This window comes from Neocloeon triangulifer, unplaced genomic scaffold, assembly GCF_031216515.1.
Source record: "Neocloeon triangulifer isolate White Clay Creek 2 clone unplaced genomic scaffold, ASM3121651v1 ptg000017l, whole genome shotgun sequence".
NCBI lineage: Eukaryota > Metazoa > Arthropoda > Insecta > Ephemeroptera > Baetidae > Neocloeon > Neocloeon triangulifer.
Genome location: NW_026775559.1, coordinates 1,925,096 through 1,950,168, shown reverse-complemented (window position 1 = coordinate 1,950,168; position 25,073 = coordinate 1,925,096). Strand labels below are relative to the sequence as shown.

At 40.4% G+C, this 25,073-nt stretch overlaps 2 protein-coding genes across 4 annotated transcripts; one reads left to right on the top strand and one right to left on the bottom strand.

Moving 5' to 3' along the window:
- The first annotated feature begins 1,840 nt into the window (after positions 1-1,840).
- On the top strand, positions 1,841-8,784 carry LOC132202921 (uncharacterized). Of its 3 annotated transcripts, none has more exons than XM_059630244.1 (24): positions 1,841-1,939; positions 2,950-3,014; positions 3,311-3,483; positions 3,541-3,701; positions 3,754-3,913; positions 4,060-4,255; positions 4,311-4,528; positions 4,592-4,694; positions 4,764-5,020; positions 5,080-5,274; positions 5,351-5,605; positions 5,695-5,790; positions 6,131-6,338; positions 6,400-6,592; positions 6,652-6,835; positions 6,891-7,277; positions 7,330-7,488; positions 7,545-7,673; positions 7,731-7,861; positions 7,916-8,006; positions 8,062-8,223; positions 8,284-8,380; positions 8,435-8,545; positions 8,609-8,784. In XM_059630244.1, exons 1-24 carry the CDS (start codon positions 1,917-1,919, stop codon positions 8,674-8,676), a joined length of 3,822 nt encoding a protein of 1,273 aa, XP_059486227.1. In that variant the 5' UTR covers positions 1,841-1,916; the 3' UTR covers positions 8,677-8,784. The 3 variants fall into 3 exon arrangements, with proteins under 3 accessions (XP_059486227.1, XP_059486228.1, XP_059486229.1); XM_059630245.1 differs by lacking the exon at positions 1,841-1,939 and adding an exon at positions 2,690-2,711; XM_059630246.1 differs by lacking the exon at positions 1,841-1,939 and adding an exon at positions 2,778-2,829.
- Positions 8,736-25,036, bottom strand: LOC132202918 (protein furry). Its single transcript, XM_059630231.1, is given in 52 exon segments — positions 8,736-9,156; positions 9,215-9,587; positions 9,962-10,153; positions 10,210-10,445; positions 10,502-10,710; positions 10,771-10,970; positions 11,026-11,169; positions 11,224-11,403; positions 11,675-11,719; positions 12,114-12,188; positions 12,240-12,306; positions 12,360-12,492; positions 12,544-12,718; positions 12,779-12,919; positions 12,975-13,142; positions 13,191-13,457; positions 13,584-13,873; positions 13,965-14,319; positions 14,378-14,476; positions 14,547-14,757; positions 14,812-14,932; positions 14,995-15,078; positions 15,141-15,427; positions 15,477-15,625; positions 15,678-15,825; positions 15,881-16,176; positions 16,232-16,366; positions 16,418-16,662; positions 16,724-16,852; positions 16,905-17,056; positions 17,109-17,263; positions 17,316-17,499; positions 17,553-17,691; positions 17,742-17,911; positions 17,965-18,114; positions 18,172-18,462; positions 18,514-18,684; positions 18,738-18,933; positions 18,994-19,173; positions 19,226-19,817; positions 19,874-20,017; positions 20,070-20,294; positions 20,348-20,526; positions 20,581-20,815; positions 20,877-21,014; positions 21,067-21,274; positions 21,329-21,735; positions 22,000-22,259; positions 22,604-22,843; positions 24,190-24,252; positions 24,341-24,443; positions 24,900-25,036. Coding segments are annotated over 51 exon segments (9,855 nt in total). The 5' UTR covers positions 24,390-24,443; positions 24,900-25,036; the 3' UTR covers positions 8,736-8,983.
- Between the last annotated feature and the right edge of the window lie 37 nt (positions 25,037-25,073).

Here is a 25,073-nt window from a genome sequence, read left to right as displayed (position 1 = left end):
CCTGTTTGAAAATATATATTTAGCATGAGACGTTCGTTTTTATGTCCGCATTAGTTTGTAGGTAATTATGGATTCATTGATTTAAGTGGTTAATATTTAATTTCTTGATTCAAATACCTACTGCTAAATTTAATCTTCCCTTTACCTGGCAATGCGTGAAACAATATTTTGAGTGAAAATTCTCTTACTGAGATAGGAGATGAAATAAAATGTTGGGCAATAAAGTGGCTAAACCTCAAAGGTGAGACAAAACTGGATTTATGTCTATGATGATAATGAAACTTTGATTTACAATTCTATATTTGTGTTACATGTGCAATTTTGTTTATTTCATTTAAAAGTTGATGGTTAAAAGCTTTTTACACAAAATGGTGCTTTTTTCCCAAATCGTCAAAATGTTCATTAATCTCTGCCGTGGAATAAAAAGGGCCAACACCAAAGTGAAACAATAAAACACGACAACTTTTGCTATCAAAGGCAATAAAATATTTTCCGCTTTATAAAAAGGTCGCCAGTGTGGCTGGCCATACATTCTGCAGGAGTGCCGCTCCAAGTTGTTTCTGTCAAGTAAAAAACGTAGGAGGTAGTTTGGAAAAAAAAAATCACGAAGAAAAAACAATTCAGTCGCTTGTACAACAATATACAGTGCCAACCATCGATCGAAGTGTCAATTCTCATGGACGCCTAGCTGGTCCAAACTAGTTAAGGCTGCATTGTGTTATTTTTAAATTAATAATAAAAAAGAATGAAAATAATTTCTTTTTATACATTTCCAGGAGCAAAAGATATTGCAAGGAATTGATTCCTGACTAAATACATGCCAAATGAAACATGAGGTTTGTGGTCAAAAGAGTAGTGTGAGTTCTTTTTATTAGCTTGCTGAAGGTCCGAATGTCCCTTGATTATTAATTAAAGGCGAGGCTGCTTTTTTATGGAAATTATGCTGAGTTTCGTCTGAGGCGCATCAGGTTTTTGCATTATGTGCATTTCCACTTATATTTTTATACATATGGATCATATGGATTGTCACAACGGCGACAATATTCCAGCTGATTTTACAAATAAAGATCCTGCCACTTTAATAAGATTTGCATTGAAAAGATCATAAAAAAACTCTAAAAAATTTATAATTTTATCTATAGGAGAGCTGCTAACGCTGGAGGCTACTACCAATTAGGTAGAAATAGATATTTAAAAAATAAATAAAGTCACGTATTAGACGTTTTTAGAGACCACTCCCGAACACGTTTTTATCTGGCTGGCCTTGCAGTTGCAGGCCCAAAGGAATTCAAGCTGTGACGCTTCTTGCATTATAACGGATCCATATTAATTTGATGATTTTGTAACCAAATGTTATGTTTATTAAAATATTAGTTTTTTTTGTCCAATTATACTTGTTATTTATAATACTACTAATTTATTAAGTTGTTTTATAAATTGCGATATAATAAAATTTTGAATGGAATAATTAAAAATAAAATAAAATTTATTTTTCTTCAAGAACTGCATCTTATAACATTAAAAATTTTTGCGAAAGGCAAGCTTTGGTTTATTGGGGGATTCCTTTAATATATTATAATCAATATCATCATCATTCTGAATTCAAATTAAAGCCTCGGCCAAAATTCCATTTTTCAACTTTCATTTGCTTCAAATCGCTCACGTTTAAAGCATAATATAATTCTAGATATTAGAAAAAATCTGTCAAATTTTTTAATGATTATTTTTATTATTTTTGTGTAGATGTAAGTGTCGCGGTATGGAGATGCGTTAGCGCCTATTGTTTGTGGAAGGGGCCTTTTTCGCGGCGCACGCTCTTTTCTGAACTGCACGCGTTGAAATCTCCAGCAAGGCTCGAGTTTGCGGTCAGTCTCCAGTGTTCTTGCGACCTATAACACTCATCTCGTCTGGGCACCATGTGGAATGCCATATTTGGAAGGTTTGAAACATTTCATAATTTCAATCTTAGTAAAAATGAGTAAAAACAAGAGAAATTTGTAAATAATAATTATAATCGCTTAATTATTTTTGTTTTAATTAAATTTACACAAAATTATCCAATATCTCTGGATCAGAACAAGGATTCACGCCATCATTTTGCTCTTTTTAATCCTATTCTTCTTCTTGTTTAATTTTTTTTAACAAAAATCACTAATATACTAGAAAGACAATGATTTTATTTTGACCTTGTAATTAAAATGCAATAATTAGTTAAAATATTCTTCATCAGAAAATTTCCTTGGCTTTTTCTATCTTTAACATACAACATACTAAAATTAACTTTGGCAAGTTTTGCACTTCAATGGGACAAATTTTTTTAATATCATTATTACATAATACCATTAAATTTTAAATATTTTTTTCCCGTTCATATTAATAAACAAGTAAATTGATAGGTTAATAAATAATTTGAAATTTTGTATAACATCAAAAATCTAAAAAATGCGAGAGAAAACAAAATTAAAATAAAATGAAAAATTCAGTGGATTGGGCGAGCTGTGGGTTACAGAGGAAACGACATGATTCTAGAGCACGTGATGCAGATTGTTTTTCACCAGTTAAAAAAAGGCAAAACTCTCTCACCTTGATACGCATGCAGGGCACGGCGCAAGAAAAAAACTCTTAGCCAACTCACGTGAGTTCTGTCGTTTGATGACTCGCAAGTATTTGACCACAGATATATAACTTGCCACCTGATGAACCAGTTTGTTGTATGTATTTGAATTTCATGCAGAAGGCGACGGGAAAGTTTATTTTAAAATTGCAGGACTTTTCTATTGCATTCGATTAGTTGCATAATATACGGCGTGATAATTATTTTAAATCCAAGTGAGATAGATTGATACTTAAAAATATATTTATTTTATGCACGTTCTAAATTAAGCTCCTTTTTTCCAGCACATTTCTACTTTCTTAGAAGCAATAAACAATTACAAAATTTATTTTCAGCTCCACTTCGGAGGTTGAGCCAACCAATGAAGTGTCATTCACCATCAATGGAAGAAATTTTTCCGGTAATTCTAGCTTTATGTAGTCGCATAAATTAAAAAAAATTTTAGATCATCCTTTTTGATGAATTTTCACATTTCTCTATCACATCAATGCATCTATTTTTTCTAGGACATCAAAGTAAACAATATATCTCTCCTTATCTTAATTTTGGAAATTAATAAAATTAGGTATAAAATCTCTACATTAAATTGAAATTAATAAAAAATGACATTGCCACACACAGATTTTGGTCATAGTATAATATAGTTTTATATGCATTAAACATTTTTTCCTGCTCACTTATTCTTAATAATTGAAGTCGGTGCTGAACAACTTCCTCAAGACACGTCTTTGAACACTTTCATCCGCAATGTGGCCAATTTGAAAGGCACCAAGTTCATGTGCCAGGAGGGAGGGTGCGGCGCGTGCATCGTCTCTGCCACCATCGAGCACCCCGTCTCCAAGCAGCGGGAGACCAAGGCCGTCAATTCGGTAACTGATTTAAATTTTCCCAAAATTTTTTCATATTTAATTTATTATTATTTTAAGTGCCTCGTGAGGGTGTTTTCGTGCCATGGGTGGGAGGTGCGGACGGTGGAGGGCATCGGCGACCGGCAGAAGGGCTACCACAAGACGCAGGCCCAGCTGGCCAAGTTCAACGGCACCCAGTGCGGCTTCTGCTCGCCCGGCATGGTCATGAACATGTACAGGTAAGTTTCTTTAAAACTCGTTTCCGGTTCGATCGTAACGAGGGTTGCGTAGTCTGCTGGAGGGCGGCAAGGCGCCGACGATGGCCGACGTGGAAAACGCGTTCGGCGGCAACATTTGCCGCTGCACCGGCTACAGACCCATCCTGGACGCCTTCAAGGCCCTCGCCTCCGACGCCACCCCACAACTCAAGGCCGCCTGCGCCGACATCGAGGTACTTATTTAAACTTCATCTATATAAATTTTAATATTTCATCTTCTTTGGAATTAATTATAAAAGAAAAATTTTAATAAGACGTTAGAGCTAAACTTTTTATCTATTTTATATCCTTTGATTTCTTATACAAACTTAATTTAAAGGATTTGTACAAAATCTGTCCAAAAACTAACGAGGCCTGCTCTGGAAGAAGTTGTGAGGAAAAGATCCAAAAGTCTGTTGACCTTTGCGCTGGTGCCGTCACTTGGAGGACGGTGACCACTTTGATTGAACTCCAACAGGCGCTCACTAGCATAGGCGACGTGCCATACAAACTTGTTGCTGGAAACACGGCTGAAGGTTTTTCAACACAAATTTGACCGTGATAAAATTAAATCACGATTTTGAAACGCAGGAGTTTACCGGAGCGAGGGCATTCTGGCCTACGTGGATGTGAAGCGCGTTCCAGAATTGCGTACAATTGACAAAAAGCCCAACTTGATTACTGTGGGTGGAAACGTGACCCTGACCGACGCAATGCAGTTTTTTGACAGTGTTACGGACAAGGGGTTCACTTATTTAAACCAACTTGGAACCCACATCGACTGGATTGCCAACGTCCCCGTCAGAAATGTGAGAATTATTACAACGAAATTATTCATTAATTTTCTTCATATAACCTTTTCTATTGATAAGATTGGAACCCTGGCTGGAAGCTTGTCAATTAAGCACGCTCACCGTGAATTTCCCTCTGACATTTTCACCATTTTTGAGGCAGCAGGCGCAAAACTCAACATAAGTATATAACCTTGTTAATTGATAATATAATAATTATTTAAAAAAAAAACATAAAATTTTTTCTTCAAAGTGGATGCCTCTGGGGTTGTCAGTAAAGTCACCCTGGTTGACTACCTGGTTTTCGAGATGAACAAGAAATTTATCGCCAGCATTGAATTCACGCCCAAAAACAGCAACACGAGATTCCGCACGTTCAAAATCACGCCGCGCGCCCAAAACGCTCACGCTTACGTCAACGCTGGTTTCTGTTTTGAATTCGAGAACACCACCACGTGGAAGGTGGTTGGGCAGCCCAGCATCGTCTACGGCGGAATCAGCCCGGATTTTGTACAAATTTTAATTATTTTGTCTTGCTTTTTTGCTGAAGTTGTCTTTAATTTGTTAAGATTCACGCGACAAATATTGAAACCCTGTTGGTCGGGAAGCCGCTTTTGGACAATTTGACGCTTTCCGCTGCGATCACAGAGCTCGGCCTCCAAGTGATCCCAAACATGGTTCTGCCGGACGCTAGTGCCGAGTACAGGAAAAATTTGACGCAGGCCATTTTCTACAAATTTGTTCTCGGCCTTGATCAGAGCAAGGTACATACACAAATAATTAACTAATGAAATTTCTGGATGGAATTTTTTTTTTAATAAATTTTTTTACTTTTTGAAGGTAAGTCCAGCAAACAAGTCCGGTGGTGAGAATCTGGTTCGCCCATTGTCCAGTGGCACCCAGGAATTTGACACGGACGCTTCGCTGCACCCATTGAACAAACCGATCCCCAAAATCGAAGCGTTGGCGCAGACCTCCGGTGAAGCCGAGTTTGTCAACGATATTCACTCAATTCCTGGAGAGTTGCACGCCGCCTTCGTCCTCACCACCATTGCCTCGGGCACCATCTCCAAAATTGATTCTAGCACCGCTTTGGTATTCAAATTTTTTTTGATTAAATCATAGTTTTTGGCGTTTTAATTAGTTAAATTTGTAGGTTTATTAATAAAAAAATAATATTTTAGGCTCTGCCTGGGGTAGTCGCTTTTTTCAAGCAAACTGATCTGACTCAATACAACACATTCACACCTCTTGACTTTGGTTATGAAGAGGAGGATGAGGTTTGAACTATTGCGATTATTAAAAACCCACTGTTGAATTTTTGAAATGTGAAAGTTGGCCAATTGTTATGTGAACTTCAAATCGTAATTAAAAAATCCGCATCCTGATAAAAAGCGTTGGAACGGGTTGACTCGCCAAAAGTTTTTGAGCCTCGATGTTAAATATATATTTTGTCGAAAAATAATGTTTAAAACAAATCTTGTGAAATTGGGATTGATTAACCGACCTAAATTTATTTATTTTTGTTGCAATTTTTCGGTGATTTTTAGAATGCATAGATATTCCGGTTTGGCCCTAAAATTTCTTAATTGAATAATAATAAAAATCAATCCATTTCAGATTCTGTGCAGCGGAAAGGTCAAATATGCAGGACAAGCAGTTGGCCTGATTGTGGCCAAAACCAGAGAAATCGCTGTGAAAGGTGCCGAGTTGGTGAGCATCGATTATGTGAAACTCGTCCTGAAACCGGTGCTGAGTATTGGAGAAGTTCTGCACCAAGCGGGGAACAGAATTCACACGGAGAAGAAAAACGCCTCCAAAAATAATGGTATAGAAGAATCAAGTCTTTTGTTAAAAAAAAAGAAATTCAGTGCATTGTAAGAGTAAAGATTTGGAGGCTGCCAAATCTACCCTAGTCAAGGGTGAGTTCGAGCTTTCAAAACAATACCACCTGACGATGGAGAACCAGACGTGTCTGGTGGTGCCCAAAGAAGACGACAATTTTGACGTTTTTGCTCCAACGCAGTGGATCGACCTGATGCAGGCTGTGGTCGCCAGGTGTCTTGGAATTAAGGCTAGCAAGTTAGAGAAAATACTTGAATAATAAAATATATTTTAAATATATTGAAAATTTAATTCAGGGTGAACGTGTCGGTACGCCGGCTCGGAGGAGGATACGGCTCAAAAATCGCCAGACCGGCTCAATTGGCAGGTGCTTGTGCCGTTGCCTCTCAAAAACTGAACAGGGCGGTAAGGATGGTTTTGCCCTTAACGACCAACATGGAATTGGCCGGAAAGAGATTCGCCCTTCGAAACAATTACGAAGTGAGTTATCAATTTTCTCTGCAAATATTTTAATTTTTCGCGGGTGCTACAAAAGGTGGTGGTCAACAAAGTCGGCAAGATTCAGTATTTAAACGCAAAAGTATATCAAGACGCCGGTTGCAATTTGAACGACAGTCCACTTGCTTCAACCCGCGAGTACTTCAGCAACTGCTACGACACCTCAAAGTTCGTCCTCGAGACGCAGCAAATCACAACAGACACGGCCCCAAACACGTGGTGTCGCGGGCCAGGCTCCACCGACGGAATCGCTTTCATCGAGGAAATCATGGAGCACATCGCGAGCAAAACGAAGCAGGACCCATTAACGGTGCGCCTGGCTAATATGAACATTGTCGACAGCCCTTTGCCCCAAATGATCGACGACCTCAAGTCCAAGGCGGATTTCGACCTTAGGAAGGCGGCTATTCAACAATTCAACGCCGTAACAAAATCATTAATTTTTTTATTTATAAAGTTATGATAACTTTTTTTAGGAAAATCGGTGGAAAAAGAAAGGAATTTCCCTGGTGCCCATGCAGTACCCTTTCAACTTTTGGGGAAATCGGCCTGCGCACGTGACTGTCTATCAAAGTGACGGGTCGGTGGCAATTTCTCACGGCGGAATCGAAATGGGGCAGGGCCTGAACACAAAAGTAAACCGCTATGATAGTAAAATTTGTTTCATCAAATTGAAAGTTTGAATAAAAAGGTGGCTCAAGTCGCTGCTTACACCCTCGGAGTGCCTCTTGAGGTGATTTCAGTCAAGCCGAGTAACACCATAAGCGGGGCAAATGCCATTGTTACTGGAAGCAGCTTGGCCAGCGAAACTATCAGCTTTGTAAGAATTAATGTAAGAATTGAAGATTTCGTTAATGATATTTTTTTTTAAATTCAGGCAACAGTGGAGTGTTGTAAGCAGATCTTGGCGCGTTTGGAGCCCGTCAAGGCGACAATGCCCTCAGCCACTTGGCCTGAATTGGTCAAAGCAGCTTACTTCCAAAACGTAGACCTCACTGCAACTTACATGTATGATTTTAAGTTAAACGGTGGTTTTCTCAAACTTTTGGATCCACGTTTCAGGTTTACCAAAAACGACCCCGTCAAGGACTATAACATTTGGGGTGTTACAATTGCCGAAGTGGAAGTTGATATCTTAACCGGAGAAAAGCAGGTTTGTGCAAGAATTTATTTAATTCTATTTCTATAATAAATAAATTCTCGGGAAGGTTTTGCGCGTTGACTTGCTAGAGGACGCAGGTCAGAGTTTGAGCCCAATGGTGGACGTTGGGCAAATGGAAGGCGCCTTTGTAATGGGAATGGGTTATTGGCTCTCCGAGCAGCTCGTTCACGACCCTGACTCAGGGCGTCTTTTGAACACCAGAACTTGGGTCAGCATTCACTTCTTAAATTTCACTCAAAGCATTATTATTTATTTTTACAATTTTTAGAACTACAAAGTTCCTGGAGCAAAGGACATTCCTGCCGATTTCAGGATATATTTTAGGAAAAATTCTAACAATCCTACCGGCGTTTTGCAGTCAAAAGGTCTCTTTCGTCTTATAGATTTAAAAAAAATTAGGAAATAATTAATAATTTTAGCAACGGGAGAGCCTCCGCTCAACATGAGCATATGCACGCTGTTTGCGATTACGGCTGCATTAAATTCAGCTAGGGTGGACGCTGGTGACCCAGGAGACTACTACCAATTAAGTAATTAAAATTCTATTGTAAAATCAAGTAATGAAAATAAATTTAAAATTATAATTTTTTCAGAGCCACCAGCAACTCCAGAGCATGTGTTCATGGCAGGTCTTGCCAATCCTAAGGATTTTATTCTGTGAAATTGACCTACTTCACATATTTTTTATAAATCAGAAAATAATTACTTGATGTACGATATAGTAGAATAGCACCAAAATAAATAATATATATGGATTTTTAAATTTAAATATTTATAAACTGTTATTTTTGTTTGCATATACCATGCTCTTAAATGATTTATTTATATAATGTGATACTACTCTGGAGAATATAAGATACAAATATCAAGATCTGAAATACGTTCTTCCACATAATTCATAAGTGTAAATCACCGAATCATTATTTGCAACTAACTACTCAAGAGTATAATAATTAATGACCTGCCTCTCAGCAATCTGTCCTCTGCAGCAGCGAGTCCAGCTGGGCCCTTGTGGGTGCTGGGCTTCTTGGTGCTGTGGGCTCCAGGGTGCCCAAGACGGCCAACATCTGGAAAAGGGCCTCCAGCAAACGGGAAATGGCCTCACTGCCATCTCTCGGGGATCGAGTGATCACAAAAATATCTAAAAGTAAATAAGTCAACCGTTAGCCTCATAATAATAATAAAAAAAATGAGCGAACCAGGTCTGTCCTTGGACAGGTGTCTGCAGTAGAGGTGCAGAATGGTGGTAATATCATCCTCGTACTGCGCCAGCACTGCGTCGGTGCCGAGCAAGGACGTCCGGAATCTACGAGATGTGCCCAGAGCGGCCGTCCAGTTTCCGTCCTTGAGCAGGTCGATGATCTTGTCAGCGTCACTCTCGACAGTCGAGTCGTCTTTGTTGGAAGAGGAGACTGCGACCATGCTGTGGGCAGGGCTTGGCGTTGGGGTAGGGGTGCCGGAGGAGTCGGCACCACCGCTGCCACCCCAGTTGCTCGAAGCTGTAACGCCATCGTCCAAGGCGCCGATTAGGTGTCCCTCCAGGACAGAAACTTCAGACGACAGATCTGTGAGCTGCCAAAAAATTTAACATGCAAGGTAATTATTTGTTGTAATTTATTTACTTTTAATTAACAAAAAAAAAATCATTTTTGGAATGGAACTTTTGGAAGTGGTATAAAAGCCTGTGAGCCACTTGAAAGATATGTGGTGTGGCGCCTTGCTTTGTTTCAAGTGTATAGAAATATTTTGTTTAAAATTTTGTTTAAAATTTACTTTGAAGACAATCTATAACCACTCCAGATTAAAATCGTAAAAATCATTTGAGGGCCATGTAAGAATGCTGGATAATAAACATCTCTTACGCAAAATTTCAGGAGACAACTCTTAAAAATAAGCAATTGCATTAGAAAATTTTGAATGATGCAATAAAATCAAATTTAACCAACCTGACAAGTCTTAGCTGTGGTCGAAAGGGCGTTGACCATTTTGTGGGTCGCTTCTAGGAGCAACACAAGCTGAAAAAGCAGCTTGTAAAGCGATCGGCCAGCCTCCACCAAAACGCTTGTTGGTACTTCGGTTGAATTTGTTGGCTCATTGCCTAAATGCAGTTTCATTGTTGTTCTGATGGCATTCAAACTCTAAAAGGAAAAACATAAAAATACATGATCCTTGAAAAAATATATATTAAATTTACATCGTTGGCTGCATCTCGTCTGTCAAGGAAGGTTTCCAAATGCTCCTGTACCTCAAGTGCGCCAAATCTCAACAGATCGGCAAGACGAGGACCAGCCGTTGCTAATATTTCATAGCTGAACCACACCAGTGGCGGTTCTGCTTTCCCGCTGGCCAGGAGCTCTGCAATTTGCCCTACTGGGGTGCAGAGTGCTGGACACGGAGTTGACAGCAAACGACCCACGTCCAAGGTTATTCCTGGTTGGATTTTGGCAAAATAAGTCTGAAAAAAATTTTAAAAAAGGAAATCTTGCCTGTTGCTTTCAAGCAGACGTCGCGGGCGAGTCTCCTTAAAAGTTGGAACAACCGCAGAGGTGGAGCGGTGGGTACAAGCATCAACAAGCCTTGAATGTGGCGGCGCCACGACTCTTCGGCGTCTCCTCTGGTGTACGGCCTGAACGCAGGAATGCTTGGCGAGGCGTTGCACGGAGTGACGTCTCCTAGGTCGCCAGCACTTGAACCACTGGAACAAAATCATTTTCACTTCTTTCCAAATTCTTAAAATCTATTTTTGAAAACTAACGATGTATCAGAACGAGTGCCTGAATCGTGTCGGGTTCTTTCCCGGATGCTGAGAGAAGAAGGTGGGAAAACGCCGCTTGCACTTGCCACCGAACTTGCAGCTCCACTGCCACTGGCATAGTCCTGGGGAAGACCAACTTCATCCAGGGGAGATTCAGAACCAACTTCATCATCCGATGACTCTTCGTGACCTGCACCTCTCTAAAATTGATTCAAAATTCAACAATAATTATCCTATTTTGTTATTAAAAGGTACCCTATGACGAGGCAAGTTAGGTGTTGTTTCCCTTTCAGTGACCAAATTTTCACTGACTGGCTGAGAACTAAGTTCGACGTCAGTTCCACCGTCACTAAGAGGTCTGCGACGGACTCCCCAGTTGAAGTTGTCTGTGCTCTCACCCTAAAACAAAGAAGGAATTAGTAAAGAAATTTTTAAAAGAAAATAGGTACTCACTTCAACACTTTCACTCTCATACTCAAGGAAGTCAAAGTCTTTGAAGACCCCAAATTGGTCCGCGGCATCATCCCTTCTGGAGCCACCAGACAAATCGTTGTTTGGAGCGGAGACTTCCTCAGTAGACGAGGCCATGCTTGACTGGCGCTCCATCAAATCAGAGCTCTGGCTGAATATCACCTACAATGACAAAAGCTATGAACGATTTGAAGTGAAAAACAATTATAAAAAAAAAACACATGAAGGCTTTTGTCAAATAAGCAGATGCGTTTTTAACAAAGCAAGTTGCGATTATCGAGAAGCAAAGCTTTATGTTGTTGCAGATTTGCACAGCATTGAGTTCTATCTATGATGCGTGTTTGTTAACTTATAATACATTTTGTATTACTTATACTAATATATGGACATCACTTTTTGGCCTAATGAAAAACAATTATCTGCTGCTACCTACTCTTTGCATGGGAAATCTCCGAAGAGCACTGGATAAAAAAACCAACTGAAACACAATTCATGCAGCAGTTTCATGCAATCGTGCAAATTGTTTGGGATTTTGCACTCAAAGAGTTTGGGAGTGTTAAGTTTAATGAACGTCCTAAGCGAATCCCACAAGTAGATTTACCTTGCTCAGCGTTAGAGAGCTCAAATAACCATCCTAATACATTTAGAAAAGTCAATTTTAGTTACAGCAAGACTCTACCTGGACTTTGCATGCAAAGGGTTTAATTGAAAAATTATGAAAATTACACAGTCCATGCCTGAATAATTGTAAAAAATTAAGTTCCAAGTCAATGAGAAAGAGCATTTAATATGAGGAGCAAAGAATATAATATTTGTTTTCCAAAACCATTAAGGGAAATATTTGAGTCATAAATTATTAATCCTGAGCTTACCGAGGGACTCTTGGGCAAACCGACTCTCTGGCCGCATGTGGTCAGCAGGTTCACTAGACACTCTCTAACTCGGCTCTGAAATTATTCTTAATTAATTCTCCTTCAAAAAATTTGACGATACTTTACCTGGCACAACCAAGGCCTCTTCCAGCCAGCGATATTGCCACTATCAGCAGGCGAGAGAGAAACAGATCTGCAAAATTTTGTCAGTTTAATAATCTTCTAAAAATATTAAAAGCGATATACCTTCTTGGAGATGATGCCATGTGGATTGCATTTGCTTGGCCAGAAGCAGCTTTCTCTTTGGCGATGGGTTCGATATACCTCCGACCGATCACAGGTGTTTGGGAGAGGTCGTATGTAAAGTCCATTGTGCGACCTAAAATTAATCATATTGAAATAATTCTAAGCACTGATTTTTAATAATGACCTGGTAATTCTTTCTTCATGAAAACTTCACTGTCTGCAAACGAAGGATGAGACAAAACTCCGTGGTTGCTGCTGTCCCAATAAGTCGGGTGGACAGACAGCGGTGGAGCAACTAGGGTCGAAGACCGAGTTACGACAAGTTTCAAAATTTTCAGCGACTCTTTCCAGTGTGGCCCCTGATTGAATAGAAATGCACATTTATTATATGCAAAAAAGAAAAAAATCAACTAAAATACCTCAACATATTTAGCAATAACCCTCAGCAGGTCACTGTTGATTGGTCGCGAGGTTGATGAGTTCAGATCAACGTAGTGCAGCATGCAGTGGATGATATTTAGGACGGGCAGCTGCACTAATGCAGGGCCTTTCTCCAACACCTAAGAGACGTTAGGTAGTTCAGATTGAATAAAAAACTTTAAATTTGCAACTCACTTCGACCAAAAATGCAAGCATGTTCAGCCCAAGGTGGGCGTAAGTGTCATACAGGTACTTCACAACACACTTTGTCCACTGGAAACTCTCCTTGCTGAAAGTGCGTCGGCTGTAGAGAGACATAACCGTACCCAGATTCTCCAACTTTTTGCTCTTCTCAGCACTCACCTGATTGAATTTTAATCAGACCCTTGTAATTTATAAATAAATGCTTACTTGTGCAATGTTCTCGGCACTCTGGACGCACAGCACATTGGCGTCTTCGTAGTGGTGCAGCAGATAAGGCAGCAGAGCCACGACATTGAGAGGAAATGCCAACGATAGTGTTGGGTCCACAACAGGCAGCTCAAGGAGCAAAGTGAATCTGCTGAGGAGCTCTACAGTTGGCTCATAGGTGGATGGATGTGTGCAGCCCTTTAGCAGGAGGGAATGCACACCAGGGAAACCTCCGTTCCACTTCAACTGCTGTTGCAATTTCTCAACCTTCAAGAACAAAACATTTCCAATTTATCAAAACTTTTACTTATCTATTTTGGAACAACAAAATTAAGCATCATAATTAATAAAATTGATTATGAAGTTGTTGGGATTTTTTTTCCTCCATCTTACCTTATCTCTGCAGTCTGGCCTGTCGAGTGGTAGTCTGTGCAGCACCCTACTTAGAAGTCGAAGTGCCAGCAGGAATTCATGCTCAAAGTCTGACTCCAGCAAAGAAACGGCCAGCCAGAATAGCTGCGCTAGAATCGTCAGTTTGTCGTCTTGGCTTGCTTGGTCTCCTAGAAGTTTCAATGATTGAGCTGAGCGCGACCTTGAAAGGTTGCTGGAGAAAATCTTGCTTGCACATGGCCCACTGGCTATCACACTACGACCCACGCCTTCCTCGGTAATTCCTCCACGGCCTAGAAAAAAATTGACGAAAAAATAAATATTCCACTCACACACAACGTTAAAATATTCAATAAAATTTAAAATCCCTTTCACATATTTTACCTTTTGTTTCTGAAGCTGGTGACCCAGAAGTTTTCCTCAGACCGTAGGAAACAGAGTAGCTGGTGCTGCGACCATGACCAAGTTGCGTAATGTGAGGTGCCACACCAGCTGAAATGGCTTGATAGGCACTAACTTGGCCACTAGCAGCTGCAGCAATTGTTGCTCCCTGCGCCACCCCAACTGTCTGAGCATTTCTTTTGCTGCTTGCTGAGCTTGAAACCGAACTGAGTTGGTCCTTGTTGTTCAGATTAGGGGTAGATTTAAAGATTTCCTTCATCAGATCGAGCGAACGGAAGTCAGACTCAAGTGAGTCGACTGCAGCTTCTAACGTCAGAAGCAGTTCCGTCACATAACCCTAAGTAAAATTTCATATTATCATGTCAAGCTGTTTTATTACAATATTTTGAACTGACCTGCATGTCTTCACCCTGCTCAGCGACAGTCTCCACAAGTCGAGAGAGAATGTCTGATAGCATTCTGGAAGTGATCGGAACTCGCAGTGATCGATAGAGCTGAACATTTTAAAAGATGGATTATTTTAAATTTTCTTTATATAATTATGCAAATTTAAATCGTTCTTACCTGCAAAGATCGCCCTGCATAGTGTCTAGAAGAGCATGACAGGCCCAACTGGAGAGCAGTTTGCGCCCATCTTTCGCTTATAAGAGCGTGTGGAAGTGATTCACGGAAAACTCTCAACATGTATTGAAGAAAGACATCCATCTGCTCAGCGCTTCGGATTGTCCAAACTTTAGCCGTGATGTCCTCGTAACCCCAAAGAGGCTGGTTCCCTCTGGAATGAATAACATTGGAGCTATTCCAAATCTCATTAAACAAACTTTAAAACCTTGACGATAAGAAGCAAATGAGAGCTTTGACAACATCAGGAGTTGTCAAGTTTGAAGCTTTCCATGGAGCCTTTTCTTCAGAAGTCACAATCACAGCCGGCGGGGTCACTGAACCACATTCTAAATTACAGATACAAGAATTAAAAAAAAAGTTGTAATGCAAATTTATGAAGATTACTGACCTGATGAAGTAAGAGAATCGCCTTGAGGCGTGGTGGTTTGGCCTCCATTGTTTTGGAGGTATGCGTCAAACTCAGCATGTGGCTCTGGAATTTCAAATTTTTTAAATTAAATTCCCTAGCCCAATTTTTCTTTCCAAATTTCAAACCTGTAAAATTGTGCACAATGACTGGAAGAGATGGCGTTGGCAAGCCCAAGCCCAGACCGGCCGTTTTGCAGTTCAAGAGGGTTCTGGCCACAGTGAAACTGTCCGAGTGGTCAGCCAAGACAAGCAGCAGATTCAGAAGAAGGCGCCGACAGTGCTCATGAACCAGAGGGCGGGTGTGGTCCAGCCCGAGGAAGGCCATATGCAGCATCAATGGCACATGGATAGACCAATCAACGTCAACTCCGTCAATCACAACGTCGGCCAACAGCATGACGGCCAAATTGCACCTGATAAAAACAATTAATTACTACCAAATTCCATATTGTAGCATCAAACCTATGGAAACCACTAATAGGTTGAGATATATCAGGGAGGAATTCTGTTAGAGGTGCAAAATAGCCACCAAACTCCGGCATTGGTAGTGGATACGGCATTGAGGCAGACTCAAAATTTGTAGGGTTTCCTGACTCGTTTCCATCTGCAGCCTAAAATTTATTGCTTAGAAAAGTATATATATAAAATTATTTTATAAATTACATCTGCATTTGCAGGAGAAGTGGCCCCTTCATCAGTCTGCATGAGGATAGGAGCTACAGCTGGGCCACTGATGGTGCGTGATTTTTCATTGCGGGTAAGTGGAGCGTAGCCTCCCATGGCCTTCAAGGCAGAGTCCGATTTTGAGGTGCTGAATTTATTCAAAGATTTGAGTGAATATAAACTTTACAAATTGGAATATTTACCCTGTTTTTATGTGCTCCTCTCCACTGTGTCTCTTGGTGTGAATTGTTCCTTTCTCCACAGCCATGTCAACTCGCAGTCCTCCTGCGCCAGCGGAATCACCTTGGTTGCCTCCCACACCTCCAGGACCATCCGAGTGTGAAGAAGCTTTGCGCATGGAGGTCAGTCGGTAGAAGGGTGGTGTTTCTGTCCGCTCGATCAGACAGTTTAGGGTCTCGACTGCCTGCAACTCTCCAGTAACTTCGTCCAATAACCTCTCAGGTCTTGCCCTGGCTATGTATACAGCCACTCTTTTTGCCTGAAATTGTTTTTTAAAATGTTATTTTATGCATAGAAAAAACAAATAATCTTACGTAGGGCAAGAGCTTATCTGGAGACATGCCTGACACAATCAACAAGTATCGCAGAATGACTTTGAGGTTGTTGGGCCAACAGGCGCACAGGGCGGACCAAAGTGCTTCAACTTCTTTAGGGTGATGATCAGCAAACTAACAGGGAATGATTCAAGCAAATTCATTGAAAATTTAAACTTTTGTTACCTTAGCTGTTATGTAAAAGACATTGTTCAAAATCATTTCCGTCGCCTCCGCTGAACCCCATCCCTCACGTCTGCCATTATTGCAGATGCCACGCACTTCAGAGCTGTAGCATTGGAAGTACGAGAGGGGATTTCCAGGAGGCACATTTGGGTCCACTAGCTCCATGTTGTACAACCAGGGCAGAAGATACTGCAGCAGAAGCTGCCGAACCTCAGGTCGAGCAGTTTGTAGCCGGTGGGATACCTCTGCAGTAAATATTAAGTTATATGCTCTAGGGTTTAACTCTTTATAATATTCACTATTCACCTGAGAACATTGGCATGGTGAGCTGGGGGTGGAGCTGCGAGAGTTGTCTCGAGAGGTACTGCTGTGAGCGGCAGTATGTGTTGGAAAGGAGAAGGTCCAGAGTTTCACGACCTCGACCATACATAGACCCTGATGTAAAAAATGATTTCATTTTAAAAAATTAGATGCATTATGATTCTACCATCAGTTGCTAGAGGAAGCACTGCTCCAAAAAATCGCTTATCCAAAACTTGCAAAAGCTGAAGGGCAGCCTCATGCACCTCAGGGCGAGGACAACCTGTGGCCATCAGGGTCACATTGATCACAGCAACATAGCTGTCACAGGGGTACTCTCTAAAAGGAAAATCAAGTTTATCAGGTTTTAAAGACAAAAAAATTATTTTACCTTGTGCTAAATATAGCAGCCAAAGAAAGGAAGCATCCATCAGCTACTGCAGGGGTGCCTGTGTAGCAGCGGTCGATTGCCCAGTCAAGCAATGAGCCAACATCAGGGTTGCACTCAAGAAGCAGAATGCTTGTGTCTCGTGCTAGTTGAGAAACCTTGGGAAACAAAATGATTTAGAAAATCAAAAGAAACTAGTTATCCGACTACCTTTTCAATTGAACTGTCTAGCATCATGTCTAGCCAGGGATAGAAGATTCCCTCATAGCAAAGTCCTTGGTTCGTAAAGCACGGACCGCACGAAAGCAGAGCAGACATTGCCTGAAGAGCTGCAAATTCCAACTCTGAGCAAGCTTCGTCTGAGGATTGGTTTGCAGCTTCGTTCAATTCAACACTATTTAAAACATTTCTGTAAAAATTTCTCAGAATATAATTATGAAAATTTACCATTTTTTGCAAGCTTGTGCAGCATTTTTGTTATTGAAAGCGGCTGTGTTATTGACGGTGTACTTGGTGGTCCAGCCGTTCAGCAGCCAGAACAATTTATTGTGCAAATCTCGCTTCAATAGCATCCTCCTTGAATCCACTGCAAATAGGTTATTAATTTTCTGGTTAACTAAAAAAATTTAAGTTTACTTGAAAAGCTTTTCAGCATTTTTCGCAAGAAGTCACAGAAGTGGAGCTTGATTTCTTTCACAACAGACGAATCTTTGTCTGGCTCATTTTCCAAATACTGCCTAGCTCCTTCGACATACTCAACAAAAGTGGGGTGTAAACTCGACGAATCACGATCCAAAACGCATTGACTATATTAAGAGGAAATTAAATATTACTCATTTTAGTTTATTATTGCACTTACCTAATGCCAAAAGTGCCATGTTCAGCCACCAACTCAAAAACTTTGACCAACTGCAAACGCAGAGCATCTCTTCTTCGTCGGCGTCGCATGTTTTCCTGCTTTCGATCAACCGCCTCTCTCACATAAGGAACCAATTCTTCCATCAAGTCCCTTTAAGGCATTAAAGAAAAATAAATGTATCAATTGCAATCAATTTGATTTTAATACTTCAAAGCTTCAGGGTTGACCCTTCCAATGGCTTGGACCACTGCATCTCGAATGTCTGTTGACTCACATCTAAGCAAAGGAACGACAAGTTTGTAAAGGGCGCCAGGGGAAGCATGAGCCGTGGATGTGGAGGAAGTTGAAGAAGATGAAGTTCCTGACGAGAACGAAGAGAAGCTCGAGCCCAGGACACCGCTGGCCAAACTGCCACCTGTGACGCCAACCATCCCAGCCATAATACTGGTGCCAGGCGATTTGCTCTCCACTCTGTCCAACAGGCTGTCTGGGCTGGTACTAAAAATATATATTTTTAATAATTAAAAAGTTGATTTAAATTCCAAATACCTCAAACTTAGATCTGGAGAAGCGCAACGGACTATCGGACTTGGAACAGTGGGAACCACCCGGAATGTAAAACTGACATAATTCCTCCACAAGTGCACATCTTTGTCATTAGCTGGTCGTTTTGGCGGAGCTGAACTTCTTAACAGAGAAGCTCTGTTGTCACTCACGGGACTAAAAGTTAATTACATTATTACACATATTAAATTTAATTCAGGTTCAATCACGTTGGGTCCACAACGGTGAAGAGAGTGTTGAGTCGGGCAAAGACAACAGGCCACGCGTATTTGACTGCAGCTGGACATTGGGTAACAACTCTGCCCTCCTCTAGAAACCCAAACAAACAAGCACTCCATGGGTCAACACCGCTCAAGTTGAGACAAGACGAGCTTCGAGATGCGGTGCAATTTTCATCAATGTATCCTAGTAATAGAAATATATTAAATTCCAGGAACTTCTGCAAAGGATCAAAATTTAATGTACCAGCTGTCCAAACAGAAGAATTCCTGTCAGCAATCCACTGCAGATCTATGTGTGAGGTGGACATGGCGGCCGCTTTCTCAGCAGGAGATAAAAGATGGTAGCATCTCTCAAGTACTTGAGCGCAGCATTTGTCGATTACGTCGATGACGGGAGGGTTTGGAGAGCTGCAGTTGGCTGTGTCTAATATGATCAAGAAAAATTAAGTCATGTTTATGTTATTACAAAAAGTTACTCAGCAGATACACCAGAGTTTTAGCCTCCTTCAAAATGTGGACAGCCAATCTCCTCACCGAGAGACGACAATGGCATAGCATGACTAGAGCAAATCCTTCAACAACATTGGTCACCGCCCACGGTGGTTCAACTTTGTAAGACTGAAAAGTTGTTCAATTTTGATGAATCCATTTTTTTAACAAAAGTGCTCTTACCGCTCCATGAGTGATAAATGAATTGTTTCGAAGGGGATCTCCACTCTTGGGAGCGCCGGGAGGAGCGTTTTTCCAGTTGGTGAGCAGTTGAAGCAAGATCCGCAAACCCTGGTCCAGCAACTGCGGCGATGTGTCAGGAATGTCCTTGACGATGAATTGGGTGAAACCTCGAATTACATCGTCCCTCCAGTCTGGGAAATCGATCACCAAAGTTTGGAGACTTTGATAGGCGAGACCTCGAAGTTCTTCGTCCATGTGAACAGTCAGTCGTGAGAGAAGATCAACCAGCTCTGGCCCAGTCATCCCGTCAGGAATCAGCCTTGGGATGGCAGCAATGCAGGTTCTGAACAAGTCTATTCGAGGCTTTCTTTCTCCAGATATTAACTCATCGGGTTCCTGGAATTACAAAGGAAATGTAAAAATTTGATTAGATTTGCTATCTTTAAACACACTTTGTTGACATTTTGAGTGTTGGTCATCATCAAGGGCCTTCCAAATTGAGCATCCAAAGCTCTGAGGATGTCATCGAAAGTTCGTCTTACATACGAAAAGTAGTTAGACATTCCAATACTTCTTGCAGTATCTTCAGTCAACATCTACAAATAACTTGTTAGTGCATAGATTTGAAATATTAATTAAGCTTCGAACTTTGTTCAGATAGGTCTTTTTGACGCGGAGGGTGCTTCCTGATGGCAACACACCAACGGTCCTTGGCATGGGTGGTTCCCCTTCCTTTTGCTGTAAGGAGTCGGTGACCACAAGGAAGGCTCGCAGGCCTATACTCATTCTCTCAGGGGTCATAATCACTTTGATTGACCGACCGACAGAAAGCAATTCAAATACGATATCTTTCATAGCAAAGTCCAGTCTCTCCTGGAAACAAATTAGATTCAGAGTTTTCCCAGCAAAAACTTTAGTAGCCATACCTGTGCAATGAATTGAATGATCTTAACGAAAATATTCAAAGGCGTGTCTCTTGGCATCACAGCCTTGGAGCCTTTGGGGAAGAGCGAGTTCACAATGCTCTGAAGTCGAGATTGAGTTGCAGAGTTGCTTTCACACTTAATCCTGATCATGTACACCCAGAGAAGACGGTAAAGAGATTCTGTAATTATCGGGGATTAAAATATTAGTTTGAAAATTTCTATTCGAATCTTACCTAGCGCAACACGGCTCATTTTTGGGTCTCTGTTTTTCAAATGTGACAAACACATGGCCAAAAAGTAGTGCCAATACTGGAGGAAAAATGTTTTCTGGCTCACACACAACAGACAAGTGACCAAAGGAAAGATTGCAAGTCTGTGTTTACTTTTGGTGCACATGTCAAGAGTCTGTGGGTACAGCATGTCTACGAAGTTCTTCAAACAAGGAACGTTCACTTCGTTTTTCACAGACTGGAGAGGAAATACCTCAGAATTAGAAAAAAAGTCAATATCATGCGATCAATAGACTTACAGCTGCAACTGGAATCAAGATTTCCACAAATAGACCAGCAAGGGCGTGTTTGATGTCTTTGTCCTTCACCTCAAGAAAGTACTGTGCGCATTCTTGCATGAACTGGAAAGAAGCTTCAAACTCCTCTATGGGCACCATCTGAAGAGAAGGGAATGATTTGGCGTCGGAGTTTATTTTAATGCTTTTGTACCTTGACTCGGAAGAACTTCATTCCCATCAATAGCGAAATGACAGACTGTGTGGTGGCAGAACTGGGTTCTTTGGCTCTCAGGGCGTTTAGCTCTGCCATGAATCGAGCGCGAACAGACATGAACCTTGACTGAGCCAAAACTCCAATGACCTCAGCGTACAAGTCAGCCATGATGTGAATGTTGTCTGCGTTGGGACTACTTTGAACACTGCAAATAAATTTAAAATTTAAAAATTACCAACTTTTGAATAAAATTAAGTACCTTTCTCTGTATTTAAAATGTCTGAATGCAAGGTTTTCGATGTAAGTGACCAAGTCATCTTGGCCAGGGTGGAAAGGAAGCTGCTTGAGGACTTCTATGAGCACCAAGCAGAAAAGAAACTCAACTGCAAGGTCTCTCTTTTCTGTGGCCACGTCTCCCTCGGCAGCAGCGGAAGAATCAGCAACTTTGCCCTTGGATTCAGTGGTGACTCGTTTCTGTTCGGGAGAGGCGGCTGACGAGGCTGGCGAAGTTGTGCCCGAGTTGACGCTGATCTGTCTCTCGTACCAAGAAAACAGGGCTTTCAGCAGCGACGGCAAGCAGTGCTCTGCCACCGAGCCAAAAGCTCCCAACAACTGATCGAAAGGGGCATCCTCACCTCTTTGCAGGGATTTGGATAGAGGCTTCTCCTGCAGATATTTTTTATATAAATTTAAATCTCTTATTAAAAATTAAATCTTTTAGTAGGTTTGTTAATTCAACTTCCAAAAAAGGGTTTAAAAAAATAATAATGATTTTTTGTTTGCAAAAAAAAAGTAAAACATACTGACAATAAATGTTAAAAATTTGATAACAAAATAATTGTTATAAGATTTAAATAGTTAAAATCTTTAAAATATTATATTATAATAATATTTATTTCGATTGGAGATTAATATTTAAATTTTGCTTGCCTGAGGCTCAGCCATGACAGCTTCGATTTTTCGCTCAGCCTGTACAGTGAACTCAGCGAACAAAGTTCGCATGACATATTCTCCAGGTTTGATGTCCATGTCAATGTGCACACTAGACGGGTATGGTGATCGCTCTTTGTGAGCACCCCAAGGCAGAACAGTTGCTGTTTGGTCCTTGCTCGAAGTTGAAGTTGACGGCGGACTCTGGGGCTCCAAAGCCTTCAGCGACGGCGCAACAGAAGACTCCGCAACGTCTTCCTCTAAAATTTCACAATTTAATAATATAATACAATTTAGAAAATCGCTATAATATTATCCGTGAAGTCTAAATTGAAAGTTAACAGGTGAATTTCATGACAAATTTTAAACCAAGAGCTAATCATCGTTGGAAAATATGGACAATAAAAGACGACTTGTGGTCTACCAGTAATTTACCAACCTGGGATTTTAGTCAGTGAGTTTTATTTTTATTTTTAATTCTTCAACGGTGTTAGAGCCTCGTTTGGATTTTTTTTTAATTCTTATTTTATTGGCAATAAATTTTAAAGATATCATTAAATATAGATATAGCCTAATATTGAAAGGTCCTAAAAAAAATTCTTACCAAGTTCGGTTGGGGTGTGGACATCGACAGCCTCGTCTTCAAGTTCGGCAGCCTCCTCGTCAGACTCCAAATCTGTGCACGAGTGGATGAGCTGAGTGGCGGCTGAAGAGTCTGGAAAAGGGCTGGCTAAGTTTCGGTGTTCCTCAGTCGGCGTCTCGGGCGCAGTCAAAGGCAACGGGCAGGCGCCCGAGTGGCCCAAAGTTGGTGAATTCGGTGGGTCGGGCTGCGGGTCGTCGACATCTGAAAAGAGCAGAAAGAGAGGCGCCAACTAATGTAGGGAAAAATACAGACGCAGCAAAATTTGGCATTAAAAGATAAGAGTGCTCAGAGCTTATCTCTTATCTCCGCAGATGCACCAGCAGCGCAGGTGCTACTAAGTGCAACATTATCTCCTGAACCGAAATTACTGTGTTATCAAAAAGGGCAGGTGAATAAATTGTACTCTCATAATTGAAAAAACATTAAAATCAATTATAAAATTTTTAACATAAAATTTCAATTGGTTTGAATAATTGAAGTTCCCCAAAGATAAGAGATAATCAGATTGTGAATAAAAATTAAGTCAAGGTTTTAAGAGAGAGAGAGATAAGTTTTTAATGACACAATGATTAATTTTGCGCATACAAATTACAACCGTACGTTATTTAACTTTTGTCTAGAAGTTTAAAAACGTGGTTTTATTACCTCTAGGAAAATTTGAACGATTCACTGATTCACTGGTATAGACAAAAGACACTGAGGCGACTTAAAGAGGGAAGACCACCTCCTCGACTGTGGTCAGTTGCAAGCAGTGCAAAATAACGCAAACACACTGGTGGAGGAAACCCTACAAGTGAGGGTGCAAATGCGCGCTATGCTCGGATTTTCCCATTCCGTGCCAAAAATAAAGTTGATGAATGTAATAAAAATATGCTCTGGTAAAATTTACATAAATTCGAATAAAGATTTAATTTAACGCGCAGCTCTAAAAAAGTGAAATATTTAAATCACCAAATTATGTAATTTTTTATAATTCAATGCTGCTCTTGATAGGAATAGCAATAATTAAAAAAAATACTTGTTTTAGATGGATAAGTGAAAAATTTCTGTTGCAGTTGTCCTCTGTGTGTGGTGGACGCATAATAAAATTATCAGTCTGGAAAAGGTACTCAAGAAGCAGTAGCCCAAGTTTTAACGAGTGCGTGACTTCCGTGACTCGCAACTCCGTGCGCTTACTAGGCTTCATTCTAGGCTGAATAAAAAATGCCCCAATAAAAATTATCGATTTAAGATAAACTTGACCTTTCTAGACGACTTTAAATGCCAGAGCTGGAAAACGTCCTCTACATCAATAAATTATATTTAATTCTTTTAAGCTTATTTGTATTTTACGCAAAAAAATTCTTAAATTATGTTTAAGCGCCTACTAATTGAATATATTTTGCACAACTTTAAAAATAAATGAAATAATAAAAAACAAAATATTTTCATGTTTGACTCTGTGAGACAAAAGCATGATAATTTTTGTTGACAATGACGCCGTGCAAGTGCAGAAACGAGTCGCGCCTGTCCGTGAATCCGCAAGTGGAATTAGGAGAAAAACTCACCCTGTTGTTCGTCGGTGGGCGCCGCCTCGGACTCGGCTGCGCTACTGCCCGGCTCTTGCGGCGCTGAAAGTTAGACAGAGGTGGTGTGAGAAATGGAACAATTACAGGTCTGGTTTGGCAGTTGCGTGACAGGCGATTATTTTAGACTCACCAGGGTCCGAGTCAGAATACTCCGTCTCAAAATTGTCTTTGACCACCATTTTCGATTGGACTTGAAGCTTCAAAGGTTAGCAAATTCCATACAGCTGCATCTCCTGAGGAAGTAAAGCATGTTTTTTTATAATTAATATAATTACATATTATTTATAATTATTTATTTGCTGATGAAAACTAAAGATTTTTTCAAATGATCCAGCTTATAATATAATTCGAATAATTCCGTTTGATCAATTTTAATAGACTTCATTGTAGAGGAAGACGTGAAATTCTACACAATTAAAAATAAATTAATTATATTAAACTCATGTAAAATTTGGTATCAAGGAAAGTTGCAATTTTACGAAGCTGATTTTATTTTATAAACAACGTCGTCATTAGCTATCAAACATTGAAATTTCTCCGACAGCTAATCAAATAATTAACTTGCCAAGTAAAAAGACAGAAGACACATAGAAGTTCCATGACAAAAATGATACCGGATTTTTTTTCCAATCCAAATTCTCCATTGAAACGAGAGTGAGAAACGATTCGCACCAAAAAATTTATTTTACCTGCATATCTGTGTACGTTGGTGCCGAAATCGAATTGACAACAACAGGCGCAGTCAAACGTAAACAGAAAAAATGTAAATAAAAATTCACGGATCGATAGTGACAGGATTGGCGAAAGGGGTGTGTTTTGATCTTGAATCATCTGTTTGTTTTCGTCAGCGAAAAAAGTCATGC

What these genes read in the sequence shown, in the direction of transcription:
- LOC132202921 (XM_059630244.1), top strand. Translation starts at nt 1,917, where the DNA reads ATGTGGAATGCCATATTTGGAAG. An exon ending in AGGCGCAAAACTCAACATAA is followed by an intron (nt 4,695 to 4,763) that starts GTATATAACCTT and finishes TTTTCTTCAAAG; the next exon opens with TGGATGCCTCTGGGGTTGTC. An exon ending in CGGCGTTTTGCAGTCAAAAG is followed by an intron (nt 8,381 to 8,434) that starts GTCTCTTTCGTC and finishes TAATAATTTTAG; the next exon opens with CAACGGGAGAGCCTCCGCTC.